Genomic DNA, 12916 nt, shown 5'->3' with positions numbered 1-12916 from the left:
AACAGGCCTGGAAGTACACACTGTTCCCCAATAAAGTCCTGTTCCCCTTCCCCAATAAAATCTTTAAAAAAAAAAAAAAAAAAAAAAGAACTCAGGGGCATGAGAGATGGCAGATTTCCCGAGGTTATTTTCAACAGGCGCCCGTTCACATGAATCAAAAGCTGTGATGTGTCTGGGAAAAAATCCCCCGTGGACAAGGCTGCCTCCGAGTGTCAGCCTTCCCCCTGCTCAGTCTCACAGGTGGAGGACAACAAATGCCAGGATGGGCTTTACAGGACCACAACAAGCTTTTCTCCATCATTCACAGCAAATACATGTCCCTGCCCCCGGGTACACTCCTGTGTGGACACAGGCAGCCAGGGGCGGGAGGGCGCCCGGAGGGCAGGGCCAGGAGGGGTGATGGGACGGCAGCTTCTCCCTTGAGCACTTGGGCATGTGCACTGGGAAGGGTAACTCACACAATACCGTCTTTCCATGGTTTCACCATGGGAGCAGTCGGGAAGGGGCGGCCTTGGCCACCAGCTCCCACAAGTACTCCAGTGTAGGCACGCCTGGGAAGGGTCACTGTAAATGCTGTGCTCCCTGCAGGCGTCTGCACATTGCATTGTGGTGAAGTGAGCACACTGCTTTCCTGAGTGGCTCGGACATAAGGGCCATGGCAGAAGCTTTCAGTTCTCGGCAGGGCAGGCTGGGAAGGGCTCTCCTCTGACGGAAGGCAGTGGAGCTCAGGAGCCCATGAAGCCCTCGCCTCTGACTCAAGAAGTGGCCACAGAGAGGAGAGGACTGCAGGGCACCTGCAGGGGTCCCCAGGTCCACCCCAGGCAGCCCGGCCATGGTGGGATCCTCATAGCAAGTGCTTTTCATTTCACATTTTAGGGTTTCACACTTCATGAAGCCAACCTGACAGGTGAGAGAGGTGCCCAAAGCTACAACAGGGTCCGGTGCTGGGCAACGTCTCACCAGCCTGAACAGGCACAGTCTGGCTGAGTGATTTTCAGCAGCAGGTCAGGCACCAGGTACAACCCCATCGCTGTCAACAGGAAGCAGGCAGACAGGGGTGGGGGTTCTGGGCACCACGAGCCACATCCGGCTTTGAGGGTGTTCCTGCATGGTGACTGTCATGTGGCCAGGGGAGCCTGGAATGACCTTGTCTGTAGAAATCACCACCTGGCCAGGGTTGCAGTGGCTGAGACAGTCACTGGTGAGCAGGCACTGTGACCAGGGCTTCCTCTGAAGGCCTCGAGATGTCTACATTCTGCACAAAAATAGAAACACAGAATGTTCACCCTGAGGCAAGAACAGACACCCGCTGCCCACTGTCTGCTTTCCTTACTGCTGAGGGCGTCTAGGCTCACATTCTCACCCTGGGGAGCCCCGGCTGTAGGACTGCAGACCCCAACCTTTCCTAACAGCGAGGGCCCGAGAGCCTCTGGATGCATGGCTGGTGGACAAAGACAGGAACAAAAGTGGGAGCTGAGGATGACCCTGGTCCCCGCTGGCTCCTTGCAAGCAGGTCAGGCATTACCCATAGTGAGGCCATCCCCACCTCCTGCCTCAGGTCTGGGTCAAGTAAGGAGAACACATGGCTGGGACTTGAATCCTCATCAGTGGGGACAGGGAAGGGGACCTGCTCCTGGGAGTGCCCTCCTCCTGCCTCCAAGTGTCAGTGGACGGTGTCAGATGTAGCCCCAGCAGCCTGGACTCTCCTCTCAGAGCTGGGGCACAGGCCCTCTTGGACCTCTGGAAGCCCTCAGCTGCAGGTGGCCGCCACCAAGTTCTGTCCATAGCCTGTGGAGCCCAGGGTACCTCAGGCTTAAGGAACTGACTGTGTGAGACATGCACAATCATCACTTGCCAGAGCAGGCCACCAACAACCTGGGCTGCAGCCCTGTGCAATGTGACATGCCCAGATCAGCAGGGAGGGAGACCGTGGCCACACCCCATTCATAGGACCAGCCACAAGGATAGGAGTGGCAGGTACCCTTTTCATGAGGGGCAGGCTTCCTACGTGCCCCTTTTCTACCACAAACCACCTCCAAAGATGGGCCAGCACCTGCAGATCCTGACCACCTGAAAGGCAACATCCAGGAACCTGTGGCCAGCATTAGTTTGCCTCTCAGAAGCACCCATGCAGAGTCAGGCAGAGGGGCTGACAGCCATCCCGTGGCCATGCTGGCTCCTGCCCTGTGGTCCCCCAATGCCTGCGAGGTCCAGGGGCTTCTCTCACTTTCACCCTGCCAGTCAGCACTGGGGCCCAATGCCTTCTGGGCTTTCTTCAACACAAAGGATGCCTGTTAGGATGTCTTCCCCTGTGACCTGTGGAGGCCAGACTGGGCCTGGATCAGACTCTCAGGGAAAATGGGGAAGAGGTCTGCACGGTGACTGGCCCTGGAGAGGAGCAGCAGCTTTGGGAAGACAGACCCACACATCTGTCTGAGGGGCTCAAGGCCAAGGTCAGCAGCCCAATGCCTGGCAGGGCCCCAGGGCCCAGCATGCCCCATCGTGGATGCAGTAGGCACAGCTGAGGCCCCAGGAGCCTTCTTGGTACCGTAGACTCTGCGAATAGGATCTGGAAGGAGTGGTCCTGCCCTCAGCGTCAGGGGGAAAGGTAAGCAACGTGGTGGAAGGACACCCCTGCATAGAAAGTGGTTCTAGGTGACACTTTGAAGAGTTTTTTATCTTAAACAAGGCACTGGGGGAGACAGGGTGGCAGACTGCTCTTCTGCAGGAAGGTCTCTGCCCAGTGCCAAGATGCCCTCAGCTTCTGCAGGGCTCAACAAACACAACACCATTTTAATTTTTAAAGACACTTGAAAAGGTGCTCATGAGTCCTGGGCTGCTAGAAGAATCTCCACCTGTCCCCTTGTTGGCCTCCAGCCTCTTCCTCAGCTGGGACACCCTCCTTGGCTCAGACTTCTCTGCTGGGACTGCTGGGGAGCCGCCACACACAGGCTCAGGCTTCCTCGCCTGGTGGCTGAGCTCCACGGATTTCCCCACCTCCTGGGCACCACCATACAGAGCCATAGCCTCACCCTGCAGACAGGAGAGCCACCTGGGCAGAGAAGTCAAGCTCATTCTGGCAGACGCCCCAGCTGAGCCTGGGCTTGGAAGATGCCGTGTCTGGACACCCCTGGGAAACTGCAGCCACCCCCCCAGCAGTGACCCTGTTGGTACCTGAGGCCTGTCCCGGTGCGTGTTCACAGCCACCACGTTCAGGAATATGGACTCCACTTTACAACCTGCCAAAAGGGAAGATGCAAATCCATTTATCCTCCTCAAAGGCAGCTGGAGCCACAGAGGGTAGAACCTTCTCTCAGGAGGAGGCTAGGTATATTGTGGACAGAACAGGTGTCTCAGCCTCACCCTCGTCCCTCCATCTTGGGCAGCGCTGCGGGGCCCCGTGAGGAAGGATGGGGCACCTTGTCAGGCCCATGCTTATCAAGTGCCACTACCCAGCGCAGCTTTGGTGAGGAGTCCAGATACCCAGGCAGGGCCACACTGAGGACCCAGGCTTCCTACCTCAGGGACCAAGGGCCGTCTGAGGAACAACAGGCCTAGCTCATCACGGGGCCATGATGCTCAGTCTTCAGGGCCCCCAAAGCATCCATACCCAACTATGTCACACACAAGGCTGAATCAACATCGTGCCAGGCGCTCAGTGCAATGGGGGACCAGGGGGGACCGCACACTGGAATGATATCAGCTGCCACTGAGTTTGTCATCATCTTCCAGAGAGCACGGCCTCCTAACCTGTGCTGAAGGTGAGGCGCCGAGACCTTGGAGCTCATTAGGAAGTTGCCTGAGGATGTCCGGTGGCACCGCCCAAGGCACAGGCGGAACGCAAACCACATTGCACCCAGAATATTTTAAGGTCTAGGTCCTGGGGGCCGTGGGGGTTTTGGAAAAACCAGTGGAAAAGCCCCTTGTGGGTGTGGGGGACGGTTAAGAAAGGATCACTGGGGAGGCTCCCTGTGGCCACAGAAATGGAAGCAAAAAAATTTAAAAGCAAATTGGGAAAGGCAGGAGGTTGGAGGGAGGAGGAGTGACCTCCTAATGAATTTTCAAGGGATTTGCAGAAACTCAAGGGACTCTGTAGACAGCCAGAGTCTAGCAACCAGGTCAGTGCAGGAAGCTTCCTTACCGTAAGCCACAGGGGTCAGCTTCAGGACGGTGTGCAGAGGACACTTGAGGTAAGGCAGCTGTTCTGTGGACACAGATGGGGAGGGCTGGCACACCAGGGAAGCCTGGGTGACCGTCCCTCTCGCTCTCTCATACATACACATTCCACCTCCCCGGGGGCAGGGCCCGCACCTGCCGCCTTGTCAAGGAAATAGGCCAGGAGGCAGCGCATCACAGCCTGGTGGCAGATGACCAGCACGTTCTCTTGCCTCTCCAGTTCCATGATGACAGGTTCAAGTCGCTGGACCAGGTCCTCATAGGACTGAAAGGGCAAGCAGGAAGGGTCCCTAAGGCCCAGCTCCAGGGGTAGGGATGGAGACATCCTGAGTAGCGGGCCACCTCCTCACCCTAGGACCCCTCACCACTCAGACGGCAGGCTCCCAAATGCATGGGGGTGGGCAGATCAGTGCTGGGCCTGCCCCTACAGGACTATAACAGTGAGATGTCAGCTGGAGAGGGAAGCTGTGGGTTGAGGATTGGCAGTCTGGGAAGGGATGACCTCCCCCGGCCTAGGGCCAGGTCCTGGGCGGACTGAGAGGGCAGGGCTGGGTGGGCCTCAAGGTGCCATCCCAAGGGGCCACCTCTGTGCCCACCCACAGGACCCTTTGCTGAACCCTCAGCTGCTGGAATTCACGTGCTGGCAACTGGTGAGTAGTGGGAAAGACACTGCTCCCTTTACCCACAGCAGACAGAATGCACAGAACGAGGCTTGGGTATGGGAAGATGGAGCAAAGACCCCCAAAACTTCCAGAGTACAACCTGTCGGAAATACCTGAGGTCCCAGGAACAACCCTGGGAGGGTCTGGGCTGGGGGTGGTATCTGCAGCTGTATGGAGGGTGGGACCACCCTGTGATACCCCTGGGAAGGGGAAGGCAAAGCTGGGGAGCAATGGGGGGCAGGGATCTGATGGGTCTCAGGGTTGGGAGTCCAGTGCCACACTGTCCATCCACCACCCAAGGAGGGGACTACAGCCTGGGCCACACGGCTGGGAAGTGGTGGAGGTGACATGCACACCCAGCCTGGCCTACCTCTGAGGCCAGTCCCCCCTGTAGCCCACGTGGCCCCCGCAGAGCCCCATAGGGCCCTCAGCCGCAGATGGTCCCACTAAGCAGGTAGCTGGAACTAAGCCCCCAAATTCCACCTACCTCCCCTTTGGGGTACCGGTACCGGTACTTGTCCTGGTCCCGCAGGGCAAACTCCAGTGGATAATGATCCTGAATTTCCTCGTAGGTCATTTCCTCACAGACGCCCTAGGGAGACACCACGGTCATCTCACCTGCCATACCAGGCCAGGGAGTCAGCCCTGTGTTGGGGGGAGGGCAGGCAGGAGGGACCAGGTTTACAGGGCATTTCCTGGGCCATGGAGGCCCTCCCAGCCTGGAGCTTAGAACCCCCCACCTGGGAAGAGCTGGCCCTCTGGGAACACTGAGCAGGGACGGGGGGGGGTGGCCCCTTGTTTGTAAAAAGTTATTAGAACAGTTTTTCCACCCATCCATCATCTATCCATCCCAGTTAGTAATGCTAAGTATGTGTCTTTTCTAATGTGTGTTTTGTTTTCTGTGCTGTGGAAATACTACTTCTGAGTACAGATTGTGGTGCAAACTATAAAGCAAGACCTCACTTGTGTCATTCAGGACACACACACACACATACACACACACACACACACACACACACACACACACACACACACATAGATTACCTCATACAAATGCCATTAAAACAAACAAACAAACAAACATCAGAGAACCCTGGTTGAGAACACTGAAATGTCACGTAAGGGCCAGAGAGGCCCAGAGCGCGTGGGGCCATCACTTCTTTAGCCATGACCAGCCCTGACCGAGCCATATTATGAGTAGCATTACAGACCCTTCCCTGGGCCCCTGTGAAGAGGGACAACCTCCCCCCAATCCACTCTTCTGTCAAGGAGCCCAGGAAGATGTGTCAACTGACCAGTGGCTGTCCTACCGAGGCTCAAGCCACAGACCAGACATGCACAGAGTAAGGTAGGAGCAATACAACACCCATAATAAAAAGCTGCCGGTCTCTGCCTTTGTCCTAGGTTTTTCTGCTAGACAAAGCCTTGGGAACAAAGTTGTCTATTAAAAAGGAAAGCTAGGGGCCGGCCCGGTGGCTCAGACAGTTGGAACTCCATGCTCCTAACGCCGAAGGCTGCCGGTTCGATTCCCACATGGGCCACTGGGCTCTCAACTACAAGGCTGCCAGTTCAATTCCTCGAGTCCCGCAAGGGATGGTGGGCAGCGCCCCCTGCAACTAAGATTGAACACGGCACCTTGAGCTGAGCTGCCGCTGAGCTTCCGGATGGCTCAATTGGTTGGAGCGCGTCCTCTCAACCACAAGGTTGCCGGTTCGACTCCCGCAAGGGATGGTGGGCTGTGCCCCCTGTAACTAGCAACAGCAACTGGACCTGGAGCTGAGCTGCGCCCTCCACAACTAAGACTGAAAGGACAACAACTTGACTTGGAAAAAGGTCCTGGAAGTACACACTGTTCCCCAATAAAGTTCCTGTTCCCCTTCATCAATAAAAATCTTTAAAAAATAAAAATAAAAAAAGGAAAGATAAAGAGGAAAATTTATAGCTGTAACTGCCTATATCAAAAAAGATCCCAAATCAATAACCTAACCTTCCACCTTAAAATATAGGAAAAAGTAGAGCAAACTAAACCCAAAGCGAGCAGAAGGAAGGGAACAGTAAAAATAGAGTGGAAATTAACAAAATAGAGAATGGAAAATAGAGAAAAGCAATGAAACCAAAAGTTCGTTCTTTGAAAAGATCAACAGAATTCACAAACCTTTTGCTAGATTGATAAGAGAGAAAAAGGCTCAAATTATTAAAATCATGAATAAAAGAGGGACATTACTACCAAGCTTACAGAAATGAGGATTATAAGAGACTATTACGAACAACTATATGCCAACAAATTAGATAACTTAGCTGAAACAGGAAAATTCCTACAAAGACACAAACTACCAGTTGTGTCCCCCCCAAAAAAGATACGCTGAAGTCCTAGCCCCTGATAGCTGTGAACGTGGCCTTATTTGGAAATAGGGTCTTTGCAGATATAATCAAGGCCATAAGAGTGAGGCCCCAATCCAGTAACTGGTGTCCCTTCAAGAAGGCCGTGTGATGACAGACACACAGGGAAGACGAGCATGTGACAATGGAGGCAGGGATTGGGATGGGGCAGCTGCAAGCCAAGCAATGCCAAGGAGTGCTGGCAACCACTAGATACTTGGTAATAATATGGGCATTAAAAGTGTTTGTAGTGACAGCTCAGAGGAAGTGAAGCACAGCAGAGAAGCTACCATTGTCCTAAGGAATGCATATATCACCAAGAACAGAATATTGCTAGAAATACGAATGCTGAAGGTGCTTCTGGTGAGACCTCAGAAGGAAATGCAGTGCATGTTACTGGACACGAGAGAAAAGGTGATCCTTGTTATAAAGTGGCAGAGAACTGGGCTAAATTATGTTCTGGTGTCAGGTGGCTACAATCCAAAAGGCAGATAAGAGCAAGTGTTGGCAAGGATGAGGAGAAATCGGAACCTTCATACACTGCTGGTGGGAATGTAAAAGGGTCCAGCCCTTTGGAAAATAGTCTGGCAGTTTCTCATGAGGTTAAACGTAGAGTGTCTGTATGACCCAGCAATTCCACTCCTACATAAGTATATACCCAGGAGAAATAAAAACATGTCCACACAAAAACTTGTACATGAATATTCATAGCAGTATTATTCCTAAAGCCAAAATACGGAAACTACCCAATGCTCATCACCTGGTGAATGGAAAAATAATATGTGGTATACCCATACAAGAGATTATTATTCGGCAATGTGAAGGAATGTAGTCACCGAGACATGCTACCACAGGTATGAACCTTGAGAACATGCTAAGTGAAGGAAGCCAGTCACACGAGACAGTTAATAGCATATAATTCCATTTATATAAAATGCCCAGAATAGGCCAATCTATAGACATAAAATAGATCCGCAGGAGCCTAGTGCTGGGGGAAGGGATTGCAAGGAAATTGGGGGGCATGAGTTGCTATTTGGAGTAATTAAATGTTTTAAAATTAACTGTGGTGATAGTTGCACAACCCTGTGAATATATTAAAAACCACTGAATTATACACTTTAGATAGGTGAACTGTATGGTATGTGAATATCTCAATAGACCTGTTATTTAAAAAAAAAAAAAGAAAAGAAAAAGGAAAAGTAAGGCAGTAAATTGTGGAAAATCACAATGTTGAAATAGAAGATCAGCCTTAGGCTGTTCATCAGAACAGAGGAAAAGAGCAAAGATAAACATGCAAAGATGATTAATAGATGACAGATATTAGAATAGTTTCCAAACTTGAAAGATAAAGAAAGGAATCCACAAGCATCTAGGAAAATAATCAAATTAATTTCAAAGGAAAAAAGTGGGGTGGCAGCAGGCTCCTCTGAGAAACCAGATGCTAGGGCCACATCCATGCCCCTGGAGGACACCGGGTCCTAACCTGCCTTGGGGACCTGCTGTATGAGAAAGAAACCATTTCATACCAATTAGGATGGCTACTCTCAAAAAAAAAAAAAAAAAAAAAAAAGGAATGAAAAATAACAAGTGCATAACAAGTATGTTGTCAGGGTGTAGAGAAATTGGAACCCTTGGGCACTGTGGGAATGTAAAATGGTACAGCTACTGTGGAAAACAGTATAGTTGTTCCTCCAAAAAATTAAAATAGAATTACCATATGATCTTGCAATTTCATTTCTAGGTATAGACCAAAAATAAATGAAAACAGGTTCTCAAAGAGGTATTTGTACCTCTTTGTTCATAGCAACCCTGTTCACAATAGCTAAAGCATGGAAGCAACACAAGTGTCCATTGATAGATGAATGGATAAGCAAAATGTGATACACACACACAAACACACACACACACACACACACACACACACACACACACACACACAGTGGAACCTTATTTATCCTTAAAAAGAAAGTGAACTCTGACACATGCTACAACATGGATGAATCTTGAGGACATTATGCTAAGTGAAATAAATTAATTACAAAAAGAAAAATACTATATGATTCTACTTATATGAGGTACGTAGTCAAAAATCATAGAGACAGGGCCGGCCCGGTGGCTCAGGTGGTTAGAGCTCCATGCTCCTAACTCCGAAGGCTGCCGGTTCGATTCCCACATGGGCCAGTGGGCTCTCAACCACAAGGTTGCCGGTTCGACTCCCACAAAGGATGGTAGGCTGCACCCCCTGCAACTAGCAACGGCAACGGCAACTGGACCTGGAGCTGAGCTGCGCCCTCCACAACTAAGACTGAAAGGACAACTTGAAGCTGAATGGCACCCTCCACAACTAAGATTGAAAGGACAACAATTTGACTTGGAAAAAAGTCCTGGAAGTACACACTGTTCCCCAATAAAGTCCTGTTCCCCTTCCCTAATCAAATCTAAAAAGAAAAAAAAAATCATACAGACAGAAAGTAGAATGGTGGTTGCCAGGGGCTGGGGCAGCGGGGGAATGGGGAGTTCTTGTTTAATGGGTACAGAGTTCCCGTTTTACAAGATAAAAAGAGTTCTGGAGATGGATGGTGGTGATGGTTGTACAATACTACGAATGTATTTAATATCACTGAACTGTACAATTAAAAATGGTGGTTAAGAAAGTAAATTTTATGTTATGTATATTTTACCACAATAAAAACAAATTGGAGAAAAAGCAGGAATGGTAATATTCAAATTAATCTATGCAAAACGTGGTTTATATTGAAATAGAAACCATCCAAAAGAATGACTGAGCTATAATGGAGTAATTGGTACCAGATTTGCTCTGGCTCCAATATAAACACTCAAAAAACTTGACAAAATATATACAACAACGGTTTTTATACATCAGACAACAGGCAGAGCAGGGCTGTGATCCTTGAGAGAAGGGACACGAGAAGGCTACAATGGCAGCAGCTTACTGCCCAGAAACCATTCCTGAAGAGCAGAACATAACTGGGGAAAAAATGGAAGACACAAAAAAAGAACAAAATTGAACTCCTAAAGCTTAAAAACACATCTGAACTGAAAAGGTCAGGTTTAATAAAAACACAGAAGTAAAGATAAGTGAACTTGAAGACATAACAATATAAATTATCCAAACTGAAGCTCAAAAATAACAAAAGATGGAGAAACAATAGACAGAAGCTCAATGATTTGTGGGATTATCCCAAAGGTTACATATATTATACCAAGTGGTCTAATATACACGTAGTTGGAGTCCAGAGTGGGACAGAGGGCGGAAGAAACTATAGTTGAAGAAATGATGGTTTAACATTTTTTCAAATTTGATATTTAGAAACCCAGAAATCCAAGAATCTCAATAAACTCCAAGCAGGATAAACATAAAGAAAACCATACCAAGGTAAATCATAATCAAACTGCTGAAAATCAGTGATAAAGAGAAAATACTAAAACCAGAGGAAAAAGCTGATGTATTACGTACAGAATGAAGATGAGAATGACAACACACTTCTGTTAGAAACAATTCAACCCAGAAGACAATGGGACAGCATCTTTTAAATGCTGCAACAGAAGGACACCTGTGCGGAATCATCTCTTTTGCCCCTCCAGGTCTTTCTCCTGTTTCTCCACCTGCTTTCTGCCCCAGGAGGCTGACCCTTGTGGACTGCATCCACAAGGCTCCCATTGCCACTAATTTCTCGTTGGGCTAGGTAGGCCATGAGGAACCCTGGCCGGGGGTCACAGGGACGGAGGAGAAAGAGGTTGAGATGTTTATTCCCAGGCTCCCTCCTGAAGGAGTTGCTTTCTGCCATCTAGGTCCTCACCCAAGATCCCATCCCATCAGGCTGCCCCTCTTTCACTGCTCCCTGCCCACAAGTTCCTATATCCTCTCCATCTCCTCTCTCCTCTGCCCCAAGGAAAGCAATGATCCCTGTTGCTGTGAGGTCAGGACAATGCAATGCCTCTTGTGGTTTCCCCATATCCTGCCCACACCTGGTAAACAGTCCCTTTATAAACTCTCATTGAATTAACCTAATTGGAGTGGCCATCTGTTTCCTTTTATATCCCACAAATTCAAAAGTCATGAACTTTTTAAATGACTTTATAACAAAACATCAAAATACAGAAAGAAAAAAGTAAACAAAGCAAAATTGTTTAAAATGCAAGAAAAATTAACAGTCATAATTATAGTGTATCCAACATCTGACTATTGACTTATGAAGATCAAGCAGACAAAAAAAAATAAGACACAGAAATTTGAAGGATATACTTAAAGAAGTTGAAATTAATGAGATACACACACAAACTTTTTCTTATGGAAATTTTCAAAGATACAGGAAAGGAGAGACAGCAGTGTAACCCATGTACCCACCTCTTAGCCATAAATGTTAACACACACACAATCTTGTTTCAATTAAATCTATACCTGTTTCCCTCTCCCCAGTCAATTCAATTACTTTGAAGAAAATGCCAGACATGATTCCATTTTACCTGAAATACTTCAATATAAGACTCTAAACATTAGAATGCTTCATTATCACACATACCCCAAAACCCTGTGACTTGTACAATTGGGCAATGGACATATATTGGATATTGTATCCAATCAAGAGACAACAGACCTTCCTTTCAAATAGCCATGAGATATTTATGAAAATTTACCATGTCCTAGACAATCAAGAAAGCCTCAATACTCCTGAGGCCCCCAAAGGAGGACCCATGCTTTCCCACAGTCTGTCCTTTTGCCACTGATGCTGTCTGGCAGGGCTGGGCCCTGGCACCCCCGGGGGAGCTTTGCCTTGAGAGATTTGGCTTCAACAGCAGATGGGGCCCCGCCCAGCCCTGTGCCCCCCAAGATTCTGCCAAGATTGCAAGGACAAATGCATGAAAACAGCCCTTAGGCAGATTTGTGTTACTCCAAGATACACATACACACCTTGCCCCTGGTGGTGTACCTAGTCTCTGCTTTGCATGCCCTGGTGTTGACTTGGGTCTGTAGAAATTGTCTGGAAATCGTGTATGTGCATCCTGTCCTGTAAGTGCCCAGATGGGGTTACGTGGCCCTGCACTAGTGCCCTCCTGTGTAACCCACACTTCTGAATACAACCGTAATTTATATCTGTAAGAAAAATGACAGCAACAACAAAGAGAAAGCCTCAATAAATTCCAAAAGGCTGAAATTACAGGTCATGTTGTTCTCTGATTGCAACACAATAAAATCAAGCAGAAAATAGCTTTAAATGCTTTCATTATTCAAGAAGACAAAATGACTATAAATGCCCCAGTCAAACTCTAGAAGTTAAAAAAAACCAAAGGACAGTAAATAAAAGGAAAACAGTATCAACGAAAGCAAAAAATAAATTAGAAAACAGAAAAACAAAAGAATTGATACAATCTGAGATCTGGTTCTTTGGGGAAAAATTCCGTGAGTGACTAATCTCTGACAAATCTAAGTAAGTAAGAAGGAAAAAATTCCACAAAATCAGAAGATGGAAAAAGGGTAATAACAGCTGATACTGAGTATAACTGACTGCTATGTTCTAATTATTTTCAACATCCTGATGAACAAATACATTTTGAAAAAAATAAACATCAAGATGACCCAGGGATGGAGAAGTAAAGAGGAAGTGATAAAGCAGGTAGAGTAAAAGGCTGATGGTAGAATCTTGGGGGTGGGGGTGCAGACACACCCTAAGGTGACT

At 48.5% G+C, this 12916-nt stretch overlaps 1 protein-coding gene across 4 annotated transcripts in view; it reads right to left on the bottom strand.

Moving 5' to 3' along the window:
* Positions 1–79: 79 nt before the first annotated feature.
* Positions 80–12916, bottom strand: part of PFKFB4 (6-phosphofructo-2-kinase/fructose-2,6-biphosphatase 4) — a 37368-nt gene continuing 24531 nt past the window's right edge. For all 4 annotated transcript variants that reach the window (XM_033132560.1, XM_033132561.1, XM_033132559.1 and 1 more), the window contains 5 exons: positions 5326–5430; positions 4312–4441; positions 4142–4204; positions 3175–3239; positions 80–1255 (listed from right to left, as the gene is read on the bottom strand). In XM_033132560.1, the coding sequence (XP_032988451.1) occupies positions 1196–1255; positions 3175–3239; positions 4142–4204; positions 4312–4441; positions 5326–5430 (423 nt within the window). In that variant the 3' untranslated portion in view covers positions 80–1195. The remainder of the gene's footprint in view (positions 1256–3174; positions 3240–4141; positions 4205–4311; positions 4442–5325; positions 5431–12916) is intronic.

This window comes from Rhinolophus ferrumequinum, chromosome 17, assembly GCF_004115265.2.
Source record: "Rhinolophus ferrumequinum isolate MPI-CBG mRhiFer1 chromosome 17, mRhiFer1_v1.p, whole genome shotgun sequence".
In the NCBI taxonomy this organism is placed as follows: Eukaryota; Metazoa; Chordata; class Mammalia; order Chiroptera; family Rhinolophidae; genus Rhinolophus; species Rhinolophus ferrumequinum.
This window is presented reverse-complemented; position numbering and strand designations above follow the sequence as displayed.